The 20,456-nt window shown below is 46.9% G+C and overlaps 1 protein-coding gene across 5 annotated transcripts in view; it reads left to right on the forward strand.

Annotated features, from left to right (window-relative positions):
• CHERP (calcium homeostasis endoplasmic reticulum protein) overlaps window positions 1-14,586 on the forward strand; it is a 106,490-nt gene extending 91,904 nt beyond the window's left edge. For 4 of the 5 annotated variants that reach the window (XM_073559856.1, XM_073559859.1, XM_073559860.1 and 1 more), the window contains exons 16-18: window positions 9,963-10,057; window positions 11,425-11,610; window positions 13,491-14,586. In XM_073559856.1, coding sequence (XP_073415957.1) covers window positions 9,963-10,057; window positions 11,425-11,610; window positions 13,491-13,528 — 319 coding nt within the window. In that variant the 3' untranslated portion in view covers window positions 13,529-14,586. Of the gene's footprint in view, window positions 1-9,962; window positions 10,058-11,424; window positions 11,619-13,490 lie in introns of those variants that run through there. The other variant, XM_073559858.1, reaches the window with a different exon arrangement.
• The last annotated feature ends 5,870 nt before the right edge of the window (window positions 14,587-20,456 follow it).

The following is a 20,456-nucleotide window of genomic DNA, read 5'->3' on the forward strand; positions in this document are numbered from 1 at the left end:
GCGTGGTTCTCTCTGAAACACAGAAGTATTGGAGGGGAGTGTTACTGAGTGAGCAACCTTTTTTGGTCCATAGGTCAGGCAGGCTTACCCGATCCTGGAATCAGCTGGTGCCTGGATGGTGGTGAGGATAGACGTCATTCACTGGAGCAGAGCAGTAAAGTCTTCCCTAGCATAAAATGAGCTTTGGCAGCATTCTCTTACTGTGGTGTAGGAATAGCAATGTCTTGATAGAAGAAAGGGCGTTTCCTCCTCTGCAGCGAGGAAGAAGTTAAATGGTGCCTTTCAGACGAACAGGGTAATCGGCAGATCTGGGAAATCTTATGAGAATCTGGTTGACTGGAGGGTGGTGGTCATCATGTCCTTCCTGGAGCTGGCTAGGCTGCAATAAAAATGGGGAACTAAATTTTGTCTTGACCCCTCTGGAGGGCTGGAAGCACCACGGGTCTTGTCAGAGGTTGTGCAACGAGGGCTAGAAATCAAGAATCTACTAAAAAGTAAGGGGGCCAATGCATGCCAGGAGCTGCTTGAGAGCAGGGATATATTTTTCTATCCCGACAAGACAAATACTTGGACTCCCTGTATCCATCTGTGCTGGGACCCTAAAGGGCCTTTTACACAACAGTGATATCGGTAGCAATCTCGCTACATGTGACACTTACCTCCGACCGCCCCCTCCGCTGGATATCGCTGATCGCGCAAGAACGTCCTGGGCCATTTTCTTCTAGCTGGAGTCCCGCTGGTGACGCATGAATGCAGGCGGAAGATGTCGTCATCGCTGCGTGGGACAGGTAAGTAACGACCGCCAAGCATCGCTGCGTCGCTGGTGAGAATCTGCCTGTTTGGCAGCTCACTAGCAACCATTTAGCGATGTACCAGCGATACTGATCGGGTCTTATCGTTGTCGGGATTGCTGGTGCATCGCTAAATGTAACGGGACCTTCAGAGTCGTCTCTGCCCCATGCAGTGCTGTGGAGGTCGTGCTGGAGACCAGGGCAAGAACTGTCTGCCTGATCATGGACGGTGTCAGGGAAAGGGGTCCTGCCATCTAGACCAGAAAGACTGCGGTGTAACCCTTTCAGCACTGTGCTCACCATCTATTGTGAGGTGACAAGTCCATTTTGCTCTGTTTCCCAACTTAAAGGAGAAAAAAAAGTGATAAAACAGTCTCAGCCTCAGAGCTGTGTTGGCCTTCTATGTGCCACTAAGCAAAACACTTTGTTTAGTCCATTGTGTAAGTGGGTAGAGCTGACTCTAGTAATTCTTACCGCGAATCTCCTTATTGCAGCAGCATACAACCATGTCTTCTGTGTCTCCAATTACCGTATTTTCTTTATCGCCTTATTGGGGGACACAGATAACCATGGGTGTATGCTGCTGCTGCTAGGAGGCTGGCACTTTGCAAAACAAGAAAATTAGCTCCTCCCTGGCAGTATACACCCACCAACAGGCACCAAGCACCTCAGTTTGTGCTTAGTGTCTGTAGGAGGCGGACCGGGATCTCCCCAGATCCGCATTTAATCGTTTTCTTTTCAGGTTTTTTAGTTGTGTTTATTAATGTTTTCCCTTTATTTTTCAGATACAGCATCAGGAAACAGGATGTGAGTTCATCCTGCTTTTCCAATTCATGCGGCTGAGCGAGCAATGTGGTATTGCCCACATCGCAAATCTCAGGCCCGCAGGCAGGACCTTCCCCTATCACCCTCGGGTGCTATGGGCCATGGATGGGTGGCCGGTCCTAGCCGATTCCCCTCCTCACCCCTCTCCCAGGACAGGGCTGAGAGGAAGACGGCGGTCGCCAGCGGTGACGTTTCCCCTGACAATGGGATTGGAGCCATCTTCTGCACCATACGGACTTGGTTCGGGTACTGAGGATCGCCTTTCCCAGCAGCCTGCGCTCTATCGTGGGCCCCTACGGTCATCCTCTTTAGGGACATCAGGTAAGCTGATCTGAATGTTCCCTTCAGCCCCGCTCTCAAAGATCTATCACAAGAACCCACTCAACCCTGTCAGTACCTGCAGCTATCATAGCCAGTACAGCGCTGTTCCTAATATCCGAGTCGGTACCTCTCTTCTCCTTTTGAATTCCCCGCTCTTTTGGCCCAGCGCTCTGGCAGGCGCGCGCTCCTTCTATCACCGGGGGGGTCAGGCGGTGGCTTTCACGGGCAGCATTCCCGGTGCCCCCTTCTCCAGCCCATCATTTAATCTGCGGTGGTATGCACTTAAGCGGTTTCTTGGCTCCGGGCGCGCCGTCACTTGTGAAAGCAGAGGGAGTGCTTTCACTTTAATTTTCAAAAGCTGTCTTCCCTTTCGATGCGCGTGCTTTCTTTGCGCGCTTCTTCAGCCTATCTCAGGGCTGCTTTCGCTTCAGCCTTGTCAGCATGACATTAACCGCACCACCCCTCGGGTCTCAGCCAATGGCGCGGCGGCTAAGCCCCGCCCACCGCCAGCGTCCTTTTCCTGTCTTTGCTGAACATCTTCCTCCCTCTTCTCCGGATCTTTTCCTGGGGGACACAACGCTGCTCTGTCTGCTTCTGAACCTCGGTAGGCTCGACGCTGACTCACCCTGACGCTTGAATTAGCTCCCCCCCCGCAGTTTCATTCAGGTAGTATTTCTACCACAGAGACATATGCCCAACCCTGCAAGGGCCTTCTGTTCTAGACCCACCGCTATTCACTACGTCTGCGCGCGCTGTAAAAAGAAGTGGGCATCAGGTCAGTTGTCTCCCCTCTGCCCGTCCTGCAGCCCTTCCTCCATGTCTGCCCCTCAGGAGCACTCCGAGCCCTGGGTGGAGACCGCCCCACCCCCTGAGTGGGCCGTGGCGATGTCTCAGTCGGTTTCTGATCTGATAAGTGTCTCAATCTCTGGTCCAGGTCTTAGAGCGGTTACCCCAGCTATCTGCAGCCACCTGTGCGCCGACCGCCTCTCACGGTGAGTCGCCAGCACCTGACCACGACCCTCAGACGGTCAAGCCGGGTAGGGGCTCTAGTAAGCGGGTCCTGTCTGGCTCTTCATCCAGTTTGCAGGGTCCCTCCGCTTCTCCCAGGCTACGCTCTTCGTCTCCATCCTCAGCAGACGATCCTAGGTCAGACGATGATTCCCAATCTGGATCTGACTTAGAGGCGGACAACATAGCTAGAACTCGGGATATGGTAGATAGTCTCATATCGGCTATATTCCAAACACTCAAGATAAAGGAGGATAAGGCACCCCCTCAGGAATGCTCTGTTTCCTTTAAGAAAGCGAGGCCTCCATCTCGAACCTTTCCTAATCACAAAGAGTTCGACACTTCCTTAGCCAATCACTAGCAACATCCTGAGAAACGTTTTTCAGGCCGCAAGTACTTAGATGTACTATATCCCTTCGATGCGGATCTAGTCACGAAATGAACCAAAGCTCCTGAGGTAGATCCACCAGTTTCTCGTATTTCCTCTAAGACGGTTCTTTCCCTTCCGGACGGAGCTTCTCTTAAAGACCCAACAGACAGACAAATAGAGTCGTTGGCTAAGTCAATTTTTGAGGCATCTGGCGCCTCCCTCTGTCCTATCTTCGCCTCCGCTTGGGTGGCGAAGGTCATTTCGGCTTGGGCAAAAATTCTGCGCAAGGGCATTTCAGCGGCAGCTCCTCAGGACGAGCCGGCAGATTTAGCAGACCAAATTAATCATGTGGGCAAATACCTTTTGGCCGCCTCCTTGGACGCAGCTGGGTGCGTAGCAAGAGCTAACAGCAACATAGTAGCCATACGCCGCATTCTTTGGTTGAAGTCGTGGAATGCGGACACCACCTCAAAAAAGTCGCTCACCAACCTGGCATTTCACGGCTCTTTGGCGCCAAGCTGGATCAGATAATCTTGGATGCCACTGGTGGAAAGAGCACTTCCCTTCCCCAGTCCCGCCCTAAGAGGTTCTTTAACTGGAAGGCTTCTCGGCCATTTAGGTCCTTTCGCCCCTTCTCTCCCGCAGAAGTTTCATCCCAGCAGGACCGGCACCCTGCTTCCAGAGACCGGAGAAAGCCTTCTTATAAGCCCGCTCCCCGCTGGAGATCTAGAGGTCAGCCCTCCAGGTCCTCAGGTTCCCGATCCGGCAGGTTTTCGTCTAAGTGACGGGTCACCCCCACCTGGAAATCTTTCCAGGGTGGGAGGCAGACTTTCCTCTTTCAAGGACGCATGGCTATCCGTTATCGACGACGCTTGAGTCAGGGAAATCATCACATCCGGATACAAAATCGAGTTTTCTTCCCCCAAACAGTCGCTTCTTTCTGTCTCGATCCCCAAGACAGCGGTCACAGATTCCAGAGTTCCTTCAGGCCGTCTCCTCCCTCCTTTCCGCCGGGGTCATCGTTCCCGTTCCTACAAACGAACGGTTTTCAGGGTTCTACTCGAATCTCTTCGTAGTCTCGAAAAAGGACGGCTCTCTTCGTCCAATTTTGGACCTCAAGTTGCTCAATCGCCACATGAAAATACGCCACTTCAAGATGGAGTCTCTGCGTTCGGTAATAGCCTCGATGGAACCCGGAGCGTTTCTCCGCTCTGTGGACATACAGGATGCCTACCTCCACATCCCCATTTCTTTGAGGCATCAGAGATACCTCCGGTTTGCGATTCAGGACAATCACTATCCGTTTACGGCCCTCCCCTTCGACCTAGCCTCCGCTCCCTGTGTCTTTACGAAGGTGATGGCAACAGTCATGGCCATCCTTCGATCCAGAGGCATTCTTATCATTCCTAACCTGGACGAACTCCTGATCAAGGGCTCGTCCCGCCAAGACTGTCTTCACAGTCTTCAGATAACCTTGGATGCCCTCAGCCGCCTCGGATGGATAGTCAACAAGCAGAAGTCCATCCTGCACCCTACCCAGCGTCTGACCTTTTTGGGCATGGAATTCGACACGAATCTAGCCCGGGTGTTTCTACCGAGGGACAAGTTTTCAACCCTTTGCAAGGGGATCCAGTCCCTACAACGCTCGAGGATCATGTCCCTTCGGTCCTGCATGAGTGTCCTGGGGAAGATGATGGCTTCCATGGAAGCAGTGCCCTTCACACAATTCCACTCTCACCCTTTCCAACTGTTCCTCCTGTCAGTCTGGGACAAGACCTCGTTTTCTCTGGACCGCCCCATTCTTCTTCCGCTCAGAGTCAGACAATCGCTGACTTGGTGGACATTGCCGGCGTCAGTTCTCCACGGAAGGTCTTTTTTTCCTCCTCAGTGGCAGGTCATCACCACCGATGCCAGTCTCCTAGGATGGGGGGTGGTTTACCATCAGAAAATGGCCCAAGGGCGCTGGAACGCCCAGGAGACTCTTCTGCCCATCAACCTTCTGGAGATCAGAGCAATCTTCCTTGTTCTCCTTCGTTGGCAGCATCTCCTCGTAGGCAAACCAGTCCGCATTCAGTCAGACAACGCCACGGCCGTGGCGTACATAAACCACCAGGGCGGTACTCACAGCAGGCAGGTGATGTTAGAAGTGGCAAGTATACTGTGTTGGGCAGAGCGTCACGTTCCGGCGATCTCCGCCGTTCACATTCCAGGGGTGGAAAATTGGGTAGCCGACTTCGAGTCGCGAGGGTCTAGCATCAGGCGAATGGTCCCTTCATCCCACAGTCTTCAGTCAGATATGCCAGCTTTGGGGCACCCCGGACGTCGATCTCATGGCATCTCAGATGAACAACAAAGTTCCTCACTTTGTAGCCAGGTCCAGGGATCCTCTAGCCGTCGGTTGCGACGCCCTAGTAATTCCGTGGTCCCAGTTTCAACTGCCTTACCTATTTCCCCCCCTTGCCCTAATCCCAAGAGTGGTCAAAAAGAAAAAGTCAGAGGGCATCCCAGTCATCCTAGTGGCTCCAGACTGGCCGAGACGTCCTTGGTACGTGGAGTTGGTGAACATGCTCGCGGACGTCCCCTGGAGGCTTCCAGACCGTCCAGATCTTCTCTCACAAGGCCCCCTTTACAATCAGAATTCTCAGTCTCTGAGTTTAACGGCATGGACGTTGAGGCCACAATTCTAAGAGAATCAGGGTTCTCCAGCTGGGTCATTCAAACAATGATCAAGGCTAGGAAGCCAGCCTCCTCCCGTATTTACCATAGGTACTGGAAGGCATTTTTCCGTTGGTGCGATAACAACGAGGTTTTTCCATTGTCATTCTCCTTTCCAGCCATACTTGGGTTCCTCTAATCCGGTTTGGATGCGGGCCTGTCTCTCAGTACTCTCAAAGGCCAGGTGTCTGCCCTAGCAATCCTTTTCCAGAAGGATCTAGCTTCCTTCCACAGGTGAAGACTTTTCTCCAAGGAGTCGCCCATGTGGCTCCTCCTCATCATTCTCCGATAGATCCATAGGATCTCAATCTTGTTCTTGGCGCTCTCCAGAAGGCGCCGTTCCAACCAATCCAGGACATCCCTCTGTCTTTTCTTTCATGGAAGATGGCTTTTCTAATCGCCATCACATCCATCAGGAGAGTTTCTGAGCTGGTGGCCTTATCCTGTCGTTCCCCGTACCTTATCCTCCACCAAGATAAGGTTGTTCTCAGGCCAGTTCCTTCCTTCCTTCCAAAAGTGGTATCTCCCTTTCACATTAACAAAGATATCGTCCTTCCATCGTTTTGTCCTGCGCCTGCTCATCCTCTGGAAAAGTCGTTCCACAAACTGGATGTAGTGAGAGCCTTGCGTGTTTACCTTGCCAGGACCGCTTCTTTTCGCCAATCTGATTCCCTGCTTGTCATTTCTGAAGGTCGCCGGAAAGGTCTTCCGGCCTCCAAATCCACAATTGCTCGCTGGATTCGGTCTACCATCCTGGAAGCCTACCGACTTAAGGAGAAACGGACCCCTCCGGGAGTGAAAGCCCACTCCACCCGGGCTGTAGGGGCTTCTTGGGCTGTGCGACACCAGGCTTCGGCCTTACAACTTTGCAGAGCCGCGACCTGGTCGTCTTTGCACACCTTTGCGAGGTTCTACAGGGTTCATACCCAGGCCTCGTCTGATGCAGCTCTTGGTAGGAAGGTTCTGCAGGCGGCGGTCGCGCATCGGCCGACGCACAACGGCCGACCTAAGCTCTTCCTTCTGTCGTTCTTTTATTGCTGTTCCCACCCTCGGGACTGCTTTGGAACGTCCCATGGTTATCTGTGTCCCCCAATAAGGCGATAAAGAATGAGGGATTTGGGGTTCTTACCGTAAAATCTCTTTCTTGGAGCCTTCATTGGGGGACACAGCACCCTCCCTGTTTAAGTTGTACCGTGTTGGGTCTTCGAGTTCCTTGTTGGGTTGGTACATACGTTCATGGTTTTTGGTTGCTTCTCCTACTGCTTTTTCACCAACTGAGGTGCTTGGTGCCTGTCGGTGGGTGTATACTGCCGGGGAGGAGCTAATTTTCTTGTTTTGCATAGTGTCAGCCTCCTAGCAGCAGCAGCATACACCCATGGTTATCTATGTCCCCAAATGAAGGCTCCAAGAAAGATTTTACGGTAAGAACCCCAAATCCCTCTTTGCTGACCATAAGACGCACCTAGGTTTTAGAGGAGGAAAACAGAAAAAAAAAATTGCAGCAAAAAATTATGGTCCCGAGGCACTGTTGTGGGGGGAATCTGCTGCTGACACTGTTATGAGGGTAATGTCCCCCAATTCTGTACTAATCAGGGCTGTGGAGTTGGTAAGCCAAACCTCCAGCTCCTCAATTACCCTGACTTCCGACTCCACAGCATGGCCTCACTACTGAGAATGTACATAAAGTGCAGGACAGATTCATCTCACCTAAAAGTACAGATCATTAGATCAGGAACAGAACAGACATTTATAGGACATTTCCCTAACTCCTGACCCCACAGAACTGCCTCACTACTGAGCCTGTACATAAAGTGCAGCACAGATTCATCTCGGCTGAAAGCCCAGATCAATAGATCAGGAACAGGACAGACATTTATAGGACATTTCCCTGACTCCTGACCCCACAGCACTGCCTCACTACTGAGCCTGTACATAAAGTGCAGCACAGATTCATCTCACCTAAAAGCCCAGATCATTAGATCAGGAACAGGACAGACATTTATAGGACATTTCCCTGACTCCTGATCCCACAGCCCTGCCTCACTACTGAGCCTGTACATAAAGTGCAGCACAGATTCATCTCACCTAAAAGCCCAGATCATTAGATCAGGAACAGGACAGACATTTATAGGACATTTCCCTGACTCCTGACCCCACAGCACTGGTCACTACTGAGCATGTACATAAAGTGCAGCACAGATTCATCTCACCTAAAAGCCCAGATCATTAGATCAGGAACAGAACAGACATTTATAGGACATTTCCCTAACTCCTGATCCCACAGCACTGCCTCACTACTGAGCATGTGCATAAAGTGCAGCACAGATTCATCTCACCTAAAAGCCCAGATCATTAGATCAGGAACAGAACAGACATTTATAGGACATTTCCCTGACTCCTGACCACACAGCACTGCCTCACTACTGAGCATGTACATAAAGTGCAGCACAGATTCATCTCACCTAAAAGCCCAGATCATTAGATCAGGAACAGAACAGACATTTATAGGACATTTCCCTGACTCCTGACCACACAGCACTGCCTCACTCCTGAGCATGTACATAAAGTGCAGCACAGATTCATCTCACCTAAAAGCCCAGATCATTAGATCAGGAACAGAACAGACATCTATAGGACATTTCCCTGACTCCTGATCCCACAGCACTGATCACTACTGAGCCTGTACATAACGTGCAGCACAGATTTATTACAGCATGTACTTAATTGAATTACTGTACCCAATTTATTATATATTTTCAGAGTCAGTTTCTTTTATTCTGACTCCAGCAGTATGGACACAGACGACGCCAGGACTTCCAACTCCACAACCCTGGTATTAATGTCCCCCATCCTTGTCTCATCCTGGTGTATATATATTCCTCATCCTTGTATATATGGTCCCCATTCTGGTATACAGTAAATGACCCCCATCCTGGTATTCCTCATCATACCATAAACACCAGAACCAAAATTGTTTTACAGACTTTCCATGCTCTGCCTCAGAGTGGCGTCCTGTTCGGATGCCGTCAACCGACTTTGGTTTGTAAGCATCGCAGCACGACGTCCCTGCCATGCGTTCCCACACGCCGACGTCAGCTGCCTGTATATTCACTGCTCCGCACGCCCGGGCTTATGGGTGTGAGGAGTAGTGAATATTCATTTTCCTTCATAAGTGGACACGTGATCACCCAGCTGCTGCAGGGAGCCAGCAGTTGCAGCTAACACGTGTGCCCGCTGTTAAAGAAAATGGCCATAGTTCCACCCACCTCTCAGTGCTGGCTTCAGTTTAGACAGGTGGGCAGGAGTATGGAAGCAGTGAATATTAACTTTATTTAACGGCAGGCACACGTGTTAGCCCCAGTGCCGGCTCCTGCCTCCCATGACACTCTCTCCCCCGCCACAGCCAGGTACATCGGGACTATAAGCTGCATCCCCCACTTTCTTCCAAAAATTTTTGGGAAAAAAAGTGCTTGCTACATTCTTCAACATACAGTAAGTGACCGCAAAACTGTGGTTTCGGTTAATGATCCCATATGAAACTTTTTTCCCTATAAGGTAATACGCAGAGTTTGTTAGATAAACTGTAAGTGTTTTTACTGTACTTATTTCATGTGTATTGTATTGCATGGTTTGAAAGTAACTCAACAGTTACTTACCAGCAATGCCTCTCCACTGTCTGTTTCGTCAGTTTTTGTGGACAGTCTGCAGTAGTTTTGTGGACTGTAATCACCATGTCTTCAGCTTGTGCATCGACGTATGCGTCACCGTTGAGACCAGTGATTGACTGCAGCAGCCATATACACTTGATGTGTGCAGGCTCCACGTCAAACAGGCAGCGCTGGAACAGAGAATTTTGTGGCATTATTATTATAGCTAGGGTTATATGACTGCCTACTACTAAAAGTGAGTGATAAATATTCATGTTTTTGTAGTTCTTCTTCAGGCTTGGGTTCAGGGCCAGGAGGCAGTGTGCCCAATGTGCGCCTAGGGGAAGAAAACAAGGGACATCAGATGCTGGTGAAAATGGGTGAGACATTTACTATTTGATTGTGGAAGATTTTCATGGGTAGAAGTTATGTGCAATGCTGTAACCAATTGTATTGTTCACTGTGTTGCCATATGCATCTTATAGCATTATTTTTATTGATTTGCCCACAGATCTTGTAAAATAGCTAAAAACTTTTGTAAACTTGCTGACCCCATCATGAAGATATAGTATGTCCTCTTAAGCTTTGCCCAATATTTTAGTGAGTGGAGTGCACAGGCAGCACAGAAATTAAAGGGAGTCTGTCACTAGGCATTTACTACACTATCTGAGAGCAGCATAATGTAGAGGCAGAGACACTGATTCCAGTGATGTCACTTACTGGTCTTCATGCTGCTTTGTTTTTTTAATAAAATCATTGTTTTATCTGCTGCAGACATAGCAGTTCTCTGTGTGGAGCTGTGTATACCCCTTCACCCACCACTGATTGGCAGCTTTGTGCCCAGTACAGACAGAAAGCTGTGGGGTTATAGAGAGATCATGAATATGCTTGACTACCTGGCAGCAGGTTTACTAGTCTGCTACTAATACAAAATCAACTTTTGTTTGTGGGAAGAAACCAATAACTTGTTTTCACTGGACAACCACTTTATCGCCTATCTATAGAATACATGATAACTTATTGATTAGTGGGTGTCTGATTGCTTGGACAATCCCAACAGCACACCCTTGTCTATGTTTATAATAAAGTGGCAGTACATACGCTCGGTCACCGCTCCATTCCTTAGGGGGCTTGATTGTTGTGCTTGATTATTATTTTTCTAAAGCCACCCCATAGAGCAGGGGTGGGGAATCTGTTTTCTGCCAAGGGTCATATGGATATTTATACCATCCTTCGGGGGCCGTACAAACTCCGCCCACAAAGTACATCCTGACTCTGGCACTGGTTTCATGACTTAGTCTTTCATTACATGCCCTTCAATGTTCAGTAGTGAACACTGTGTGTGAGTGCTAACAGAGCAAGAAGAAATTAATGAGCTTGTGGCAATCAAAATACAGCTCCCTGCCCAAGAATGCTGTCCCTGAGAATCTGCTCGGGGCCTGATAAAAGGTCATCGAGGGCCGTAAATGGCCCTGGGGCCTGAGGTTCCCCACCCCTGCCATAGAGAATGAATAGTGGTCAGACATATGCGATTCAGTCAGACATGAATAAAAGTTCCCTAATTTGCTGATCGTTGGTGGTCGCAGCAGTTGGACCCTCACCACTCAGTGGGTTATTGCCTATCATTTCAATGTCTGATTACTTGTTTTCAGCCCATAAAAGGGTTTGTTGTTGGTAGTTAGCATGTGAGAGCCACAAAACACATTTTACATGGTTTATCTATTTTTTTTGTCTGTCCTGTATTAAGGATGGAGTGGAGCTGGGGGTTTAGGTGCCAATGAGCAGGGAATTCAAGACCCAATTAAAGGAGGGGATGTACGAGACAAATGGGACCAGTATAAAGGTGTTGGAGTTTCTCTTGATGACCCTTACGAAAATTATCGTAGGAACAAAAGCTATTCCTTCATTGCTCGCATGAAAGCTAGAGATGAAGGTAAGTGATGGAAAGCTGAAGGATTTTTTTAATACCATGCTCTATTAAAAATATGTATTTGAAACTTGATGTAAGCAGCTAGCGAGTCAGGGAATACACAACACAAACATTACATTTCTGGGGAAAAGCTTTTTACAATTAACCCCCTTAGTGACAGAGCCAATTTGGTACTTAATGACCAGGCCAGATTTTACAATTCTGACCACTGTCACTTTATGTGGTTATAACTCTCCGCTTCCATGGATCCCACTGATTCCAAGATTTGTTTGTGGTTGTTTGACATATTGTACTCATATTGTATTCATGTTAGTGGTAAAATTTCTTCAATATGACTTGCGTTTATTTATGGAAAAAAAGGAAATTTGCCAAAAAGTTGAAATTTTTGTAAATTTTAAAGCTTAATTTTTGTCCCCTTAAATCAGAGAGATGTGTCACACAAAATACTTAATAAATAACATTTCCCACATGCCAACTTTACATCAGCACAATTTTGGAAACATAATTTTTTTTTTTTTGTTGTTAGGAAGTTATAAGGGTTAAAAGTTGATCAGCGATTTCTCGTTTTTACAACAAAATTTACAAAACCATTTTTTTTTTAGGGACCACCTCACATTTGAAGTGAGTTTGGGGGTCAGTATAACAGAAAATACAGAAAAGTGACACCATTCTAAAAAGTGCACCTCTCAAGGTGCACAAAACCACATTCAAGACGTTTATTAACCCTTCAGTTGCTTCACAAGAACTAGAGCAATGTGGAAGGAAAAAATGAACATTTTAGTTTTTTCACCCAAAAATTACTTTGGAACCATTTTTTTTATTTTCACAAGGGTATCAGGAGAAAATGGACCATAAAATTTGTTGTGCAATTTCTCCTGAGTACACCGATACCCCATATGTGGGGAACAGCCACTGTTCGTGTGCATGGCGGGGCTCAGAAGGGAGGGAGCACCATTTGACTTTTTGAATGCGAATTTGGCTGGAATCAATGGTGGCATGTCGTGTTTGGAGAGCCGCTGATGTACCTAAACAGTGAACCCCCCCATTCTAACTCCAACCCTAACTGCAAACCTAACCCTGATCCCAACCCTAACTTTGAACCAACTCACTTTAGACCAACTCTAACACTAATGGGAAAATGGAAATAATTTTTTTTATTATTTTTACCTAACTAAGGGGGTGATAAAGGGGGGTTTGATTTACTTTTTTTTTTTTTTTTTTTTTTTCTAATTTTGATCACTGTGATAGACCCTATCACAGTGATCAAAATGAACCAATAGGAGAAATTTCCTATTGTTGCTGGCTGGCAGATCTTGGCGGGCGCACTGCGCATGTGCCCATCATTTTCTCCCGGAAGAAGGATTTCACGGGGGGTTGCAGGGACAACGGGGGGATCGGGGGACCCTATTTCTCTCTCTGGTGTGCGATCACATCAGAGGAGAGAGAAGTTAAATGGAAAATCAGACTTTTTTCATTTGTTTTTTTGTTGCATTTTTTTGCGGTCGCTGTTAATAACGGCGCACGTAACACCAGGGTTGGTAAAAACCGACCCAAATCATGTTCTCTGTGGTCTCGGCTACCCAAGACCCCGGATAAATTCCAACTCTGGGGGGCGCTATACCCTTACTCCTCAGTGCCGTTAAAAAGCGGCGCTGTGGTTTAAATACCCTTCACTGCCATTGTTAAAAGGCGTATCGGCGGTCGTTAAGGGGTTAATATTGTTTGAAAGCTTTCCTTCTTGTTGAGTTGCTTGTGGATGTTTTTCTTATTCCTTTAATTTGCATAAGACGAGTAATTTCAAATTATTTGTATATCTGGTGCATGTTTATGTGCGACAATTTTATAATGTGCTAATTATCTTTTTCCTCCTCCCTGTTTTTCAGTAAAGCGTGAAGGCCAAGATCCTCCAGCACAAGAGTAATGTAGCAGACAGACTTCTTAGATTCAGCAGGAACATTTGTCGTAACATGGACACTTACAAATTTAGACTGGGAGCAAAACTATTATTTCCATCTGAAATAAAATCTAGGAAGGAATTTTTGCAGCTCAGACTATAGTTACCATTCCCTTTGCTTGGTTACATTATTCTTTTTAAATCACTTTCATACCAGTAATAAAAAAAATGCATAAGTGGATTGGTGGCTAATAGCTGTGTTTTCCACCATAAAAATCCTGGTTTCACATAGGAAATAGTAGGTTGAGCAAAGAGATTCACAGGACCTTGGTCCAGCAGCCATGGCAGTAGTTTGTTGCTGTCAGACCATAACCCTACGAACCTCTTCCTACTTGCTGGCATCCCCAGCACCTCTTGTGATTGATGGGCCCAGAGGGACAGGAGGCAGCAATTGGCACTGTCAGGAAGGTCACAGGTTTCTGCTTTGTCACCATGGCCTACCAATGCTGCCACTTGCCTAGGCTCCTTCAAATAGTTCTGCTCATCTTTAATAGGTTTGCATCATGCAATGTCTGTGGCTAGTTTCACAGAATGCTCACCAGCAGTATCTTCATCTTAACTTCATAAATTAATTTGTCCCTTCAACTCTAAATGTAAGCAGCACAATCCACGACACTTACCTCTGAGGCTTTTCCAGACAAAGAAGTATTATATTACATTTTACTGCTGTGTTGCCTTGTAGGATGTTAACAGAGTGTCTCAAGTCCTCCGTACGCATTAGACTGTAATAAAGATTCATTTGACCGACTGTGTACAAGGGCCCCAAACAATTGATTGTCATGGAAGCTAAGAATCCAGCTTGTCTGTTTGCACTTCTAGTCCTTTTGTTTTTCCCTGACATAAGTCACTGCCAGACATATTTGGCAGCGGCTTTTTCATAGAAAACGTATATGAGCACTCGGCTGAACAAACATTGTATGGGAGTGATGACTGCTGGACGTTTGTTATATTTTGACTTTGCATTGTTTTATTTGTATGTGAACATCTTTTACAATTTATTTTGTAAAATAAACTATTGAAGCAGATACTATTTTTGGAGAAATTGTTTTTAATGTGGTGGTGGCCCCTACTGAAAGTCTGGTAAAAATGATAGAACAATAATTATAACTATGATTGTGTAACAACTCCAGGAATCTGCTGCATGTACTGTTTTTTTTTTGTTTTTTTGTTTTTTTTTTTTCATGCGACTAAATCTGGTGAATAATCAAATCTCGATGCTATAATGCATGGCATCCAGTACAAAAGAGTAAAGGCATCAAAAGTGAAACCTATAGATCCCAAAAGCCTGGAATAAATTGTGTCTATACACAGGTATTAAAAAAAAGTTTTTGAAAAAAAATGTAATGCCAATATTCACTGATCTTAACATTAAAACCTCCTCCCTTGGATTGTGTAAATCCCCCTTACGCTCGCTCGTCTGATTTTTTTTTTTTTTTTTTTTTTTTTTTATGCATGGGATTTGTTCATTGTAGGTGCTTTTGTTGGTAGACTGGGGGGTGAACATTAGAACTTTAACCTGTCCACACCTTCATACACAGCCAACAATGACTTTTCAGCAATTATGTGCTATAGTAGCTCTTCTGATGAAATCATTTAGTGTAGACTTTGCCCCATGCATAGAAAGAACACAAAAATTGAGCTTGGTTTCAGTTGGTACACAAGCAGCACGTAAATGCATGTTCACATTGGCCATAAAGTATACAAAACCTACAAGAAGCAAAATGAACATAAACCCTGCTGTAACTAGGTAAAAAGCAAAAGTGCATTTAAATTACACAGGGTTCTTAATAGTACTGACTTTGCCCAAAAATAACATAAAAGCCTTTTCAAAAACAGTTCTACTATGAACACTTACCGTATATAATCGAGTATAAGCCGAGGCACCTAATTTTTCCATGGAAAACTGGGTAACCTTATTGACTCAAGTATAAGCTGGTATGCATTGTCCCCTCATCCCTGTCCCCTCAGAAGGGGCATTTTTTTATGTCAATAAAAAAGTCCAGCTCACCAGAAAAAGCATCCTGGGCATCAGAGCACGAGACCGCCGTGTCAAGGCGCTTGATTAGCACAATGAAGAAATAAATTGTCCGGCTCCACGATGTGAAAAAATAGTATTCCTTTTATTCACTTCATTCATGAAGCGATGGAGAAATGGGTGTTTCAACAATTTGTCATCATTTTTTCATGTTAAATTGTTAGATAAAATATGTTCTGTTCAGGAAACACCCATTTCTCCATCGCTTCATTGGGGGACACAGGAACCATGGTTTGGGTGGCCTCAGCACTGCTTCGCAGAACCTTTGGTGAAGAGAGGGTGTTTTGGCACACAGAGGCTTCCTGTTCTTTGTGCCCTCTTGCAGCCTGTCTAAGTGGCGTCATGGCGCTTTGTTTGCGCCACCTTTAGCACCCTGGCACCACTGTGGGGATCCGTTTGGCGCTGTTTTATGACCTCCGCGGGGCCCCCCCGCTCCGGCGGCCGCCAGCTGTAATCTAGGTCCCGGCTTCATCTTGGGCCTAGTTTCAGCACTGCCTCCGCCCCCTTCCTCTGCTCCGAGCGGGCTTTTTTCCCGCCCGTGTCTCTCCTCTTCCTGTCTGGCATCAGGCTCCGCCCACTACCCTCACCACTGTGGGCTGGAGCCGCCGCCGTATTGCTCCTCCAGGCCCACGTTTAGCTGAGAGCAGGCTTCCCGGTTTCTGGCCGCCCTCCCTCACAGCGCGCACATTCTGCCCTGCGTCTCCTGGCAGATGCCATTTTCCGGCTGGTGTACAGGGGAGCCGAATCCATCACTGGGACCTGCATGTCCTTCTCTACAGCCGGGAAGTCTCCTACAGGACATGTGCCATGAGTAGCTGCACTGCAGACTGACACCCTCCTCTGCTCTCCTGTCCCCTAACCTTCTGGCAGCGCTTAGTGGGATTGTTCATCATGTCTAATTCTAAGTCATCGTTCTCCATCTTCCTCTTCCTCCACTGTGGTCCTCTCCCACCGTCCAGGAGTCACCAGTTGACCCACGTGAGAGCATGGCCCCTATCCCAGGGTGGGCTTCCTCTCACAATCTGTGGCAGATTTTCATCAGGGTGTCTCAGACCCTGGTGTCTGTGCTTGATAAGTTGTCCCTGCAGACTTCCACAGGAACCAGCAGACCACAGGAAGCTCCATCGGAGCCTAGCAACTTTAGCCGCAAAAGATCCAGGCAGGCGCACCGGTCTAATTCCTCTTCCCGTTCCATCTCGCCCCACAGTCCGTCCCTACGACCTCCTTCGTTTCTCATCCCCAAGTCAGGTGAGGTGTTCTCGGATGCGCCCTATGAGGAAGTTTTGGAGCTACATTTGGACCATATCGCTAACATGAGGGATATGGTTCAGAGCCTCAATGGAGCAATCAGCCAGACATTTGGCATCAAAGACTTCTGCAGAACCCGCAGATTAGGCGGCCATGACGCCGCTTAGACAGGCTGCAAGAGGGCACAAAGAACAGGAAGCCTCTGTGTGCCAACACACCCTCTCTTTCCCAAAGGTTCTGCAAAGCAGTGCTGAGGCCCCTCCCAATCCATGTTTCCTGCGTCCCCCAATGAAGGCTCCGCGAAACAGATTTTACGGTAAGCAACCAAAAATCCTGTTTAAAAAGGCATATCCTCTTCAAGTATTTTAATATCTGCAAACTGGTCCATGATCCCTGGTATGCGGTAAATAAGTCCGGCACCATAGGAAGAGAAACATGGGGGTAGTCTGATGAACTGTCTGCGGCCCTTAAACCTAAAAGAACAATTTTACCTTCATCAGTCCACAAAATGTTTCTCCATTTCTCTTTAGGCCAGTTCTTTGGCAAAATATCCACCTTAGAACAGGTTTTTGTTATTTTTTTTATTCAGTATGTGATGGTATTCATTATGCAAACTATGGGGCAGGTCAGTGAGGGATCCAGTAACCTGTCTGCAGTATGAATATCTAATCAGAGCACCACATACACCAACCCCGCCTTAGGGCATGAGAATCTCAACACAAAACTGAAAATAAAATCCATCTTGTGGTTGCTTTTTTATCAACCAAGGTATCATTGTAAGGGCTCATACTAGCATACTCGGACGAGTCTTGCACATCAATACCCAGCACTGCTGCCGCCACTCGGAGCGTTCAGCTGCATAGAAATGCATGCAGCTGAACGCTCCGATCCAAGTGCTGGTGGTAGTGCCGGGTATTGACGTGCGAGACTTGTCAGAGTTTCTCGCATGTGAGTATGAGCCCTAATCAGTATAACGGCGCCGACATGACACTGTCCGTAGGGTACTGTGCACAATCCTGCTGACAGGATCCCTTTAAATCCACCTTCCCACCTGCTTGTTTCCCCTCTCCCTCCCCCTTCATCTTTGAAAGCTCGGGCTTCAAAGAGAAAGAAGAATGAAGGAAAACAAGCAGGTGGGAAGGTGAGTTTAACCCCTTCACTACCAAGGGTGGTTTGCACGTTAACTACCGGGCCAATTTTTACAATTCTGACCACTGTCTCTTTATGAGGTCATTACTCTGGAACGCTTCAACGGATCTAGGCGATTCTGACGTTGTTTTCTCGTGACATATTGTACTTCACTTTAGTGATAAAATTTCTTCGCTATAACTTGCGTTTATTTATGAAAAAAACGGAAATATGGCGAAAATTTAGAATATTTTGCGATTTTCAAACTTTGAATTTTTATGAAATTAAATCAGAGAGTTACATGACAGAAAATAGTTAATAAATAACATTTCCCACATGTCTACTTTACATCAGCACAAGTTTGGAAACAAAATTTTTTTTTGTTAGGAAGTTATAAGGGTTAAAAGTTGACCAACGATTTCTCATTTTTACAACAAAATTTACAAAACCATTTTTTTTAGGGACCACCTCACATTTGAAGTCACTTTGAGGGGTCTATATGGCAGAAAATACCCAAAAGTGACACCATTCTAAAAACTGAACCCCTCAAGCTACTCAAAACTACATTCTAGAAGATTATTAACCATTCAAGTGCTTCACAGGAGCAGAAGCAACATGGAAGGAAAAAAATAAAATTTAACTTTTTAGTCACAAAAATGATCTGTTAGCAACAATTTTTTAATTTTCCCAAGGGTAACAGGAGAAATTGGACCCCAAAAGTTGTTGTCCAATTTGTCCTGAGTACGCTGATACTCTATATGTGGGGGGGACCACTGTTTGGGCGCACGGCAGGGCTCGGAAGGGAAGCAGCGCCGCTTGACTTTTTCAACCTAAAATTGGCTGGAATTGAGATTGGACGCCATGTTGCGTTTGACGAGCCCCTAATGTGCCCAAACAGTGGAAACCCCCCACAAGTGACCCCATTTTGGAAACTAGACCCCCTAAGGAACTTATCTAGATGTGTGGTGAGCACCTTGAACCCCCTGGGGCTTCACAGGAGTTTATAACGCCCGGGCGTGAAAATAAAAAATCATATTTTTTCCCACAAACATGATCGTTTAGTCCCCAATTTTTTATTTTCCCAAAGGTAGCAGGAGAAATTGGACCCCAAAAGTTGTTGTCCAATTTGTCCTGAGTACGCTGATACTCTATATGTGGGGGGGACCACTGTTTGTGCGCACGGCAGGGCTCGGAAGGGAAGCAGCGCCGCTTGACTTTTTCAACCTAAAATTGGCTGGAATTGAGATTGGACGCCATGTTGCGTTTGACGAGCCCCTAATGTGCCCAAACAGTGGAAACCCCCCACAAGTGACCCCATTTTGGAAACTAGACCCCCTAAGGAACTTATCTAGATGTGTGGTGAGCACCTTGAACCCCCTGGGGCTTCACAGGAGTTTATAACGCCCGGGCGTGAAAATAAAAAATCATATTTTTTCCACAAACATGATCGTTTAGTCCCCAATTTTTTATTTTCCCAAAGGTAGCAGGAGAAATTGGACCCCAAAAGTTGTCCAATTTGTCCTGAGTACGCTGATACTCTATATGTGGGGGGACCACTGTTTGGGCGCACGGCAGGGCTCGGAAGGGAAGCAGCGCCGCTTGACTTTTTCAACCTAAAATTGGCTGGAATTGAGATTGGACGCCATGTTGCGTTTGATGAGCCCCCAATGTGCCCAAACAGTGGAAACTCCCCACAAGTGTCCCCATTTTGGAAACTAGACCCCCTAAGGAACTTATCTAGATGTGTGGTGAGCACCTTGAACCCCCTAGGGCTTTACAGGAGTTTATAACGCCCGGGCGTGAAAATAAAAAATCATATTTTTTCCACAAACATGATCGTTTAGTCCCCAATTTTTTATATTCCCAAAGGTAGCAGGAGCAATTGGACCTCAAAAGTTGTTGTCCAATTTGTCCTGAGTACGCTGATACTCTATATGTGGGGGGGACCACTGTTTGGGCGCACGGCAGGGCTCGGAAGGGAAGCAGCGCCGCTTGACTTTTTCAACCTAAAATTGGCTGGAATTGAGATTGGACGCCATGTTGCGTTTGACGAGCCCCCAATGTGCCCAAACAGTGGAAACCCCCCACAAGTGACCCCATTTTGGAAACTAGACCCCCTAAGGAACTTATCTAGATATGTGGTGAGAACTTTGAACCCCCAAGTGTTTCACTAAAGTTTATACTGCCCAGGCGTGAAAATAAAAAATCCTATTTTGTGCCCACAAAAATGATCGTTTAGTCCCCAATTTTCAATTTTCCCAAGCGTAACAGGAGAAATTGGACCCCAAAAGTTGTTTTCCAATTTGTCCTGAGTACGCTGGTGCCCCATATGTGGGGGAAAACTACTGTTTGGGCACACGTCGGGGCTCAGAAGGGAAGAAGTGACGCTTTGGAATGCAGACTTTGATGGAATGGTCTGCGGGCGTCATGTTCCGTTTGCAGAGCCCCTGATGTGGTTAAACAGTAGAAACCCCCCACGAGTGA

This window comes from Dendrobates tinctorius, unplaced genomic scaffold (assembly GCF_039654945.1).
Source record: "Dendrobates tinctorius isolate UK_male_01 unplaced genomic scaffold, ASM3965494v1 ptg000276l, whole genome shotgun sequence".
NCBI lineage: Eukaryota > Metazoa > Chordata > Amphibia > Anura > Dendrobatidae > Dendrobates > Dendrobates tinctorius.